This window comes from Theobroma umbraticum, unplaced genomic scaffold, assembly GCF_002168275.2.
Source record: "Theobroma umbraticum cultivar Fairchild unplaced genomic scaffold, ASM216827v3 scaffold_95.0, whole genome shotgun sequence".
NCBI lineage: Eukaryota > Viridiplantae > Streptophyta > Magnoliopsida > Malvales > Malvaceae > Theobroma > Theobroma umbraticum.
The window spans coordinates 7,631,986-7,642,981 of NW_018397257.1; the positions used below are offsets into that span (position 1 = coordinate 7,631,986).

Genomic DNA, 10,996 nt, shown 5'->3' on the forward strand with positions numbered 1-10,996 from the left:
CAGCACAAGTAGGCTAGGCAGGAGTTCTTGAACAATATATTGTTCTGATCTTTGGAAGATGAATAAAGACGGAGAAAAGCGTCATATTCTGTCTTACATGTCAATTGTAAGAGACTTCAATACTTTGATTACATGTAGAAACTCAACTTATGATGCCACTTTATGAAACTTCCCCCTTTCTTGAAAGAGAGAATAGCAAAATGCCGTTGTCTTGCTCCAAGCTTTAACAAATGAAAAGCGTGTTTGAAGCTGGAGCAATGATGCTGCTGCACTAAGGATGTAGGCTGTGCTTTCGATTGCAAAGGCGACTCCTTTTCACCTCTTGTTTGCAAGCAGCTGCCAAATTGGCTTGGGGATGAATGGTAGAACTAAGTAGCTTTAGCCAGGACAAAGATTGCATCTACCCATGCAGTTATGGTTGAGAGCATATCTATGTTTATTTACGAGGGGCACAAGTGCATGGCAGTACTTTTGTAACAACACAAAGATACAAGGACTGAAAATTTTGCTATCAAGAGGTTCCATGAAGAAACAAAACCATCCCAGGTGAACTAGCGAGGCCTGCAAAATTTAAGGAGACTATCTTCACAATGTTGGGTTTTCCCCAAAAAATCCAAAATCCAATACAAAACCTTGCCTGCAATTCTTACGGCCCCAATGCCTCATCACTGGTCTAATGGCTTCTAGTACCCACATCAGAAAAACGAGTTTGCGCTTGCAGGGCCTGAATTGACATATATATGAAAGACAAACCAGCTTCGATTAAGTATCAGATATGATGTCACCGTCCCTTGCATTTCCACTACCAGTGAGTGAGAAAGCACTTTTTAACTGTATAATTATTTGCCTGAACACCTAGGTTTAATGTGTAACATCTGCATCAAGATATAGCTTGCCCAGAAATAACAATCCTATCCAGGCCAAGCTGGACCAACACAAAGATCAAAGAGAATTCAAGAAGCTACATTCAAGCTCGTCCCAGAAATCTTCTCTCTACCCTTTCAGCCACCTCCACCTTCCCATGAATCCGACAAGCTACCAACAAAGCATTCCACAAAGCCTCATCTTTCTCCAACTCCATCCCCATCACCAACTCCTCTGCTTCCTCCACCAATCCCGCCTTCCCCAACATATCCACCATACATGTATAATGCTCCAAGCCAGGCTTCACTCCAAACCTGCCCTCCATCATCTCAAAAACCTCCTTCCCTCTTTCCACCATCCCCTCACGACTACACGTAGTCAAAACCGTAGTCAAAGTCACCGCATCAACCTCCATTCCCATCTCCACCATTTTTTCAAACAAAGCAAACACGTCCCACGCCATCCCGAGCTTCTCATACCCCGTCATCAAAGCCGACCACGACACGTAAGTTTTCACTGGCATTTCATCAAACACTTTCCTCGCGCAGTCCAGCTCACCACATTTCCCGTACATACTAATCAAAGAATTGCTATTCGCCAAATCCGACGAATACCCATGAACCAAAACAGCTCCATGGAGCTGTCTTCCAAGCGTAACATGAGATAACTGACCGCAACATTTAAGAACGAGAGGCAAGGTGAAACCGTCAAAGGGCTTTTGAGCAATGATCATGTGGTGAAAAATGGAGAGGGATTGAGAGAATTGGTTAAGAGAAGTGTAGGCTCTGATGATGGAGTTGTAGAGGAAAGTGGGTTGGCGAGAAGTGAAGAAGAAGAGGACATGGGCCTCCCGCATTTGTGAACATGAGGCGTAGGCAGAGAGAAGTTTGGTCCGGATAAAGGAGTGGCTTGAAATGTTAAGGTGGATGGTCCTTGCATGGATTTGTTTGAGTTTTTGGAGGGATTTGATTGAGGAGCATTGATCTAGGAGGGATGCGAAGAAGGGTATGGTTTTGGCAGGAGCCTGCATTAGCGGACGAGATGCGAGGTAGTATTGTTTAGGGACAATAGCAATTGAGCATAATGAATGAGCGGCACAAAAGTACCAAAAAGGACTGCTCACACTCACACCCTTTGCTCAATTTTATGAAAAGAATATATCCATATGTGATAACTTAAATCAAAGATTCATGGCTAAAATATACTGCCACCTATTTTGATATAAGTATAATTATGCGCCAGTTTATTAATTTTTTAAAAAAACACTGTTTAAAAAAATATTTTTTATTAACATATAAAGAGGTGTTTGTTATGGCGTAAGGGAAAGATATTCCTTACATTTTACAATCACTTAATAACATTTAGTTGGCCAAAAAAGAATATAATGTGTTTACAATTGTAATCACGTTACAACTAAAAAAAGAAATGACATTCCCAGTCTCCCATGTAGGGAAAGTTACATATCTTCTTTTTTCAAAATTGACCTTTTCTTCTTCTTTCTACCTTCTTCACTTTATTCCTTCCTACTTTTGTCTTGTTCTTCCTTCCTTTTTCTCCTTCTTCTCACCTTGCCTTCTTCTCTTTCTTCTTACTATCCACATAAAGGATAGCCCGTCACCAACACATTTGGGTCAAATTTTACCACCAAATCTAAAAATTAGAGAGATTGAAACTTTGAATTTTATAAAACCTTAATTTATATTTTTAAAAAATTTGAAAGTGTTTTGAGAAAAATTTATACTTTTGGTGTCAAAAATTGAGAGAGAGAAACATTTACATGGTTTAAAATCGAAAAAATTTACTAAAGAATTAAGAGGATTTGAGAGGGAAAGATGTTTTCTACAAGCGTAAGGAATGCTTAAAATTGAATATTATTACGTTCAAACTTTTGACCGTTACTATTTATCTATCGATAGATTTGTCTTTGGATAATGTTTTTTATTTTTTATTTATAAGTTTAAGGTGAAAATAAATATTTAGTAATTTTATATATTTTAATATCTAAATAATTAATAAAAAAATATTGTGTTATTGTTTAATGTTATTATTTATTATTGTAATTTCTTAAAATTGAAATGTAAAATTTTATATTAAAAATTATAAATTTATTCAACTTATATGTTTTTTATACTTAAGAGTAATTTTATCAATTTATATTACATTCTCAGTAAAATGTTTACGAATCAAATATTACAATGTAATTTTCTCAGCAATCACATTTTCTACAATCATCACTTTCTCTATTACACGAAACGCTGTAAGGTTCTATTCTCAATAATTACATTCCCAGCAATCATATACTCAATAACCACATTCTCAGTAATCACATTCCCAACAATATACCAAACGCAAACTAAGTTTTTTTTTAATCAACCGTTAATATTTTTCATTAGTTTAATAATGTATTAATATTTTTATTATAATTTATAATTTTTTATTTTTAAATTTTTAATTTTTTCTCTCTCTAAATAAAAAAAAAAAACCTCTCTAGTGCTCTTCAAGGGAACATTGATCTAGTGCTCTTTTGGAGAGATTCAATTAGATCTAACATTTTATGGTTAGATTTGATTGTATGGTGGAAGCACTACTAGCTCTCTTAAGACAAAGGAAAAAAGGGACTAAAAGAAAAAAATATAGTTTAAACATATTACATTTAAACATTAATACCATTCACATGTTTCGAATGATGTATTTATTTTAAAAATTAATAAATTTGTATATTATTATAATTAAAAGCTAAAAATTAATTTATTTTACCCAAAATTCAATGTACGTGTTTCTTGAAATTCAAGGGAAAAAGGTGCACAATTTTATCCAATCCTCGTAGTAGTTACGTATGAATCAACTAACCATTTATATGTCTTCTTTGATTACATGTATATGAGACTCGACCCGAGTTTCAAAATCATGGCCTTAGGCTGTCACCCGGCCCAGTCATGTACAGCTCCGCAGCAGCCATGTCATTTTAACCAGCAATACATACAAATTATTTGTGGACATGGACACTTTCTTCTTGTGCTGATCTGATCTTGCCTGACATGAAGGGAATAATTTTCGCCAGGGGCTCATCCTAGCATCAGCACTGTCAAGTCTTTGATTTCCATCAGGGGAAATATAGATTTGGCAAATGAAGCTCAGGGTTAGTTATGGCAGTACAGATCTGCCGGCACCCACCCAATGTCACCTTCCATTGATTCTCTTCCAATCCACAATTGTGGTACGACTACAAATGGTCATGCTTGACCGTGACACTGCCGCACTGCAACTCTGATTCAGCCGCCCCCCCAACAATCACTTCTCTCTCTCTCTCTCTTTCATGTCACCATTTACCCACACAACTTCTCAGCTAGTTTTTCTTCTGGTAAAAATCTTTTCAAGGGTCATTAATTTTCTTACAGCAATTTTGTCCTTCATTTCTTTTTCTACCCTCCCAATAGAAATTTAGAATCAATTATCAAATTCAATATCTTGGTCTTTTCATTTTTTGTATCCCCAATGAAACTTCCATTGAAAGGAACAAAAAATTCAAGAGCCAATGGGGGGAACATTTTTATGTGGAGGATCTCTCCTCCACTCAATGGGGAAAGTTCCATCCCTAGCTGCCTAGGCAACCCACTCAAAAACTCTACTTTCCAGGCCAGAACCCAAGAGAAGGGGACAGAGTTTAGAGAGTTAACCGTATCAATAGTGTCAAGTGAAGTAGCCTAATTTGCTTTTGGCCAAATGATAACTTGAATATCCAAAATGAAGTTCAGGTTTCTCAACATGCGGAAGAAAATACACATTATATTAATTAATGTAAAGCACATACATACATTTTGCATTTATGTAATCAAAAGTCAAAACGGACAACAGCTAAAGGATAAGAGACCACGGCATGCAAAAGCCTCCTCATGACTAAACAAAACTACACTTCCAAAAGAGTAGATGAGACTAACTAGACTTATATCATAACTATAAATCACCAACAAAACATGGACCCAAAGCTTAAACTCTAATGGCTGGGATATTTAAGGATCAATCCGTGGTTTCTTAGGGCTACCACCGTTATGGTGCAATGGATCTGGACCTGAAGGCACTGTCCTTAACTCCCATCCCACAAAATTTTCTATATTCCCAGGACTGCTTGTTGATCCATGCAGTGAACCCTTGACAACCTCATTGTTTTCCTTCAACTCAGCTTGCAGCATCTGCAAGCATGAAGAGTTTTATCTGTCAAGTCATGAAAGCCAAAAGAGAAAAAGAGAAACACTTGAAACATAAACAGAGTAATGAACCTTTCTATTTCGTGCTGCATTTGCATAGAAGCATCCATGGCCAGAAACGCATTCTGTCAAAAACAACAAAGTAAAACATAAAAAAGAGCTCACTGACATTAATAACAAAAACCCAAATAAGCAAATGAAACAACACTCGAAGATGAATAAAGAAAGAGACCAGAAACTCCTTGCAAAACCAGCAAGCATAAGAGCAGCACCAATGCCCCATTTGTAACTTTTAGAGTAAATGCTGCTGCCATTAGATAATTAACAAGAAAGTCTTGGATAAAACTCTAAAGAGAAGATAAAGATGTAAAAACTAGGAGAGGTGGAGGCTCCCAATTTATAGAGGGAACTAAAACAAGGAAAGCACTGGAAAGGACAGCTGATGCAAATGATTGCATGTGCAGCCATTTTTGGAGCAATGGTTGTAACTTTGTATACAAAAAGAAAACACAAAACACCGTCTCTCTAGTTTTCTGACAGCGCCGTTTCGAATGACAGTCACCACCACGTCACTCCACACGTATCAGGTAAAATATGACCCGTGCCAACGTAATCGTATCTAATGATCATGATGTCATTTTTTTCGTGAGAATCGTAGAACTTGGAAAAACCTGTTATCTAAAGTAGGAGTGATATTTACGGATTCCGTTATGGTTTCTGATTCTTTTTTTGGGTTTCTTTTTTACTTTTCACCGAGACAATGAGGAAAGTACAGGGAGTTGGAATAACAAAAACGCCTCCATCTTTATACTTTTAACTGCACGGTAGATTTTGTGCTCAGTCGTAAGAGGAATAGAGATTCCTTTTACACTGTAAATTGAGAACTATTTTTTTTTTTTTTGTTTTTCCTGGAGAGTGGAGCTAAGAAGCAACGTGATGATGGATAATTATGGTTAAATGGAGCAGGTGATTTGATCTATTTTGGATGTGGGATTGATTGATTGGGGGGGGATTGGTGGCCTTATTCCAAATCCTTACCGTATTGGGTCTTACCAAAGAAGAAGATTCGATTTCATGACACCTTTTTAGTGTACAGCTATGGCTAATCTGTCTTATTATCATGACTGCTGCTTACAAAAACGATGACGCCACGGTTGTTGTGATACAAATATTTCGCCCTTTAGCTACTTACATATTGTATGAAGGATTTGAATAGAATTAGTTGCTTTCACTGAGTTGAACTTTAGACAGCAATATATCACTCTGAACTGTGCCTTTGTTCATCATATTTCACAAAACAATTATAGATACAAATCCTCGGCAACATGGAATCAACAGCCAAAAGGAGGGGTTCAAAAAATAACAAAAAATATATATGAGATCACGAATATATGCAGCTCGTATTGAAAACCAATAGGGGTAGACATAGTGAACGCAATGTCAAAATAGAAGCTGCTTTTAGTCGTCCTTCAGCATCTACAGCTTAAGGTTGCAAGCCCATCTGCTTTCTTGTTCTGCCTATAAACAAGTCTCTGGATTTGAGCAAGCCAGGAACACATCCACTGATGGTGGTAAAGGGAAATTGTGCCACAGCATCTTTCCTCCCAAGCGAAACCATGGCAATTGCTGAACCAGGCTCATACGTGGACATTTTGCTCTCTTTTCCTCCAGCCATCAACAGCTTCAAGTTTTTAGCAACGACCAAGGCATGTTTATGAGCTAAGTAACCTTGTTTGAGTTCCTGGATTATTGCATTGTCTCAAATGTTAGATTTGCTTGGTGAAGCATTAAATATTCTCAATGCCACAAAAATCTCCATCTAATTTCTCTTGCTCGAAAAAATAAAAACATGTAAAAACGCATTCAATACGTAAAACTGCACCTACAATGTAACATCAAAAGATAGCCTATATGTGAATACAACTAGCATGATTAAGTCTTACAACTAAACTAGCTTAAGTTGATATATATTCTACAAATCAAACATATTTTCTACTTCGACAATCACACTTGTCCAGAAAGCATCAACACATGAGGTATTCTGTATATATTTGACATATAATTACAAATCTTCTTTGGAAGCATGTACGTGCTGGGGAATACACACCAATACAGGCAACTAAAATGCACATAAATCTGTCAAGCTAGAAACTCCTCTTCCAGCCAGGTCATAACTGAATAATTAGGACGAACAAGACAAAAAATACCGACTGAAGTATACAGAGGTGACCTGATACCCCCTAACAAGTGATCAATCATACTCATTTGAAAATTTCCCCATATAAACCCTTTGAGACTGTCAAATTAGGTATAGCAGGGAGAATATCATTGTGAAACTTTGTTTATATTAACCTAGCCAATTTTCACCCAAAATAGCTACATCAACCAAAAATAAGACCATCCTAGCGACTGTGGACCCGACTAGTAATGAAGCTTGCTTTTCAAACAAAAATCAAATGCTGGTCTAAGAAATTCAATTTAGGGCTAGGACTTACTGGAATATCAGTGATATCTCCAATTGCAAATATATTGCTGCGACCCTTGACTCTCAAATACTCATCAACCATCAGCCTTCCACTTTTATCCAAGTTAGTCTTCAATATAGTCTCATTAAGCCATGCTGAAGCCAATGGTTTCCCTGCACAAAGGAAATGGCAATCCACTTTGATACTTTCTCCTGCTGATGTTTGGTATTCTTGGCTTCCATCTGAAGAGGAATTCAAGTCAACTGCTTGCTCCAACTTTACTTCAACTTTCCTTGATCTCAGCCAACGTAAAGACTTATCAGCAGCCTTTAACCCAATAAATTCCAGCAACCTTGGTCCCTTATGCACCAGAGTAACCTTCTTCTCTGGGAAGTCAGTGGCAATTTCTCCAGCAAGTTCAACACCAGTTGGACCTCCTCCAATAATTAAAATAGAATGGGCAGATTGTATCTTTTGATTTTCTGTCAGCATAGGTGTAATAGAATTAACTTGAGCACAATATAATCCAAGCTTGTATAATTAATATCTTTTCATGTGGTTGTTAATTTATTATAGCCTTATACATAACATATTGGACAGCATAATAAATACAGAGCTTAAGCAAGCTTAAGGCAGAGTTAGTTGTAACTTAAAATATATCAGAGCCTTATACCTAGGAGTGTTGAATATTGTGTAATATTTAAAGGCCAAAGCACTATGCTTAATTACATTTGACCTAAGTGGAGTCCTCACTAATGAATTCTGAAGCTAGAAATCCACCCATAAATAAGACACTAGAATTTCACAAAAATTTGCACTATCTTCATTGCCTCGACACTCTTTACTGAAAGCATGTAATAATCCAAAAGGGAAGACAAAGAGCTTCTCAAGTTTTGATGTAGTTTTTACCTGCTTGGTATTGATCAAGTCTCTCCTTCTTAGTTTTGGGAACAGGATCCTTGTGTCCAGTTGCAATAACGATATAATCATAAGCAATAAGACGGCCCTCTGCAGTCAACACTTCAGTTTCAGTGACATTTATCGCAGCAGATGTAACGATACTCCCATTAGTAAGGTAATTTCTATGGTTTATCACTGATCTCTCGGCAAACGATGGCTCCACCATGTTCCTTAAGTTTGCCCATGTGATCTCAAGATATTCCTTCCTGAGATTATAAAAAACTCCTTGATAAATTACTCTCCAATGCAGTTGTTTTAATTTCGTTTTGTAAATAGTGACAGACAGAATTACCAAATCCAGTTCAATCAATTGTCAGCAATAAAAATTTACATAGCCAATTATAGCGAAAGTTGCCCAAAAGAACTCTCATTCCTACATATCATTTACATATAGCAAAAGGTTTCCAGGAGGAAAAATAAAAGAAACCCAGAAATTTAAGGCAGCTGCTCTGTATCCTAAAATTCAGTCTCAAAGTTTTTTCACAAGAAATGAATTGAATTGAAGAAACAAAAACAACCATCATTTTGAGAAAGAGAGAAAGAAAAAAAGAAGCTTACGGATCAATAAGGGTGACATCAGCATTGAACTGGATAGACTTGGCAAGGAGGGAGCCAGCAATCCCACCTCCAACAATCACCACCCTTCTTTTCTCTCCTCCTAAGTCCATTGTTTCTTCAGGGTTTTGGACGAAATTGTCTGGGTGCTGAATTTAAAGCATTAGTTGGTGCGAATATGGAGGAAGCGATTGCCAAGAAGTTTCTATCAAAGGGGAGATCTCGTCTGTCGTGGTGTTAAAGAAAGGAAAAGGTCAATGGCATGATAGCTGGTACACGCAATTTCGTTTCTTCCCAATTTTCAGATTTTCTGGAAAAAACTAGGCCATTCCAAAACATTCTTTTCCTTTCTTCAAAGTAGCAAACCCAAGAATTGGTCCAATGGAATTGGTTTGATGGGCTTTGCCCTTCTTTTTTTTTTTCATAAAGTGTTTTTTAATACAACTTGTACTTTTATTCCTTTCTTTTTCTTTTCTTTCTGGAGAGTGCTTGTTGTATTTTATTCTATATTTCTATTTCATTGGCCAAAGCTTTGATTGGGTCCAAAGGCAAGGGACAGCAAATAAGTTTTAAGTTTAGGTTTTTTTCTTTTCTACCCACTTGCATTTTATTTTTTTTTAATTGATACTAGGGAAACAAAATAAAAAAGATAGGACTTTAAATCAGCAAGTGGAGCTTTGGAGGGTAAAGTACTGTTTTTTCCTTCCTATTTTTCTTTTCTTCTTTGCAACCATGTTGTTAAACCTTAATGTCTTAACGAGACTTAAAAAAGTTTCACATTCATAAATGAAAAGTTTATTTAAAGAATCGCGATATCCCATTTAATATATCCAAAATAAATTATTGATGTAATTTATATAAAAATTTTAAGTTATTTATTATTAATAACTTGAGTATTGTTGGATTAGTGACATATTTGGGTTAAATACATAATAATTTTACTTTTTCTATAAAAAATGATAGGAAAAAAAAAGGACAAAAGAAAATGGTCAAAGGCAAAACTCATATGTAAATAGAAAAAAAAAAATGTCTTTGGACCGGATAGTAGCTGTGACAAATAAATTGGGCCAAGTCCATATGCTATTACATTATATTTATTTTATAAATTGTGACTTAGTTTTTTACAATTTCGAAATTAAAGGTAAGGGTAATTTTGTATATTCAAGTTTTACCCTAGTGAGGGAATATTGCTTTCCGCAAGGCCTAAACAAAAAGATTCTCAATTTCAATCTCAAATTGGGATATGAAACCTCTCAATATTATCATCTATTTTAAAAATATAAGATGTTCAAGCAGTCAAAGAATCATCTTTGAAAAAATATATATAAATATAAATTTTGATTCGATTTACCTTTTTAATTTTTCTCTTTTCACTTGAAAAATGTGTATGAAGATAAAACTAGGAGGAAAAAAAAAGATTGGGAATAAAATTATAAATGAAAAGGATTTTTTTTATCAATTTGGAAAGATTAAAGTTAAAAAAAGAAAAAGAAACAAAAATCCATAGAGTTATTTTCCTATCATTTCCATCCAAGTGGACCAAAAGAAAAGAAGAAAACAACATAATTCTCGTTATACTCGTTTGCTTTCTTTCTCTTTCCGTCTTATCAAACTCCTAATTAAGGCATGACCAGAGTTGTTATAACCTAGTCGCTGACAACAACAAATCGGATAGAATTAAGCACCTAACACAGGTCAGGCATGACGTCCTTCCTTCCTTGCTAGCAGAAAGACCAAAATTGTTTGCCTCTAGACTCTAGAGCACGGTTGCTGTCAAATGCATTTTTGTTAGGAAAGGGAAGAAACAGAGTGCAGATGGCATCAAACGCTGAAGCTTAAATTTGAACTTGTTCTCGATCATCACTATATATTATGCAGTTGGAAGCTATCATTGACACCCGCTTTTTCTTACACAACTTTTGCCTTGCTACTCTCAATCTTTTGCAT

The 10,996-nt window shown here is 35.9% G+C and overlaps 3 protein-coding genes across 3 annotated transcripts; all 3 read right to left on the bottom strand.

Annotated features, from left to right (window-relative positions):
- Positions 1–6: 6 nt before the first annotated feature.
- On the bottom strand, positions 7–1,961 carry LOC149527453 (putative pentatricopeptide repeat-containing protein At1g68930). The gene has a single exon (XM_089782903.1). It carries the CDS (start codon positions 1,892–1,894, stop codon positions 968–970), a length of 927 nt encoding a protein of 308 aa, XP_089639029.1. The 5' UTR covers positions 1,895–1,961; the 3' UTR covers positions 7–967.
- A 2,913-nt stretch (positions 1,962–4,874) lies between these two features.
- On the bottom strand, positions 4,875–5,240 carry CLV3 (CLAVATA3). The gene is made up of 2 exons (XM_021422426.2): positions 5,142–5,240; positions 4,875–5,054 (listed from the first exon to the last, which is right to left on the bottom strand). The coding sequence occupies exons 1-2, from the start codon at positions 5,238–5,240 to the stop codon at positions 4,875–4,877; spliced, it is 279 nt and encodes a 92-aa protein (XP_021278101.2).
- Positions 5,241–6,325: 1,085 nt separating this feature from the next.
- Positions 6,326–9,483, bottom strand: LOC110412023 (uncharacterized). Its single transcript, XM_021422425.2, has 4 exons — positions 9,053–9,483; positions 8,444–8,700; positions 7,565–8,016; positions 6,326–6,810 (listed from the first exon to the last, which is right to left on the bottom strand). The coding sequence occupies exons 1-4, from the start codon at positions 9,160–9,162 to the stop codon at positions 6,553–6,555; spliced, it is 1,077 nt and encodes a 358-aa protein (XP_021278100.1). The 5' UTR covers positions 9,163–9,483; the 3' UTR covers positions 6,326–6,552.
- Positions 9,484–10,996: the final 1,513 nt, after the last annotated feature.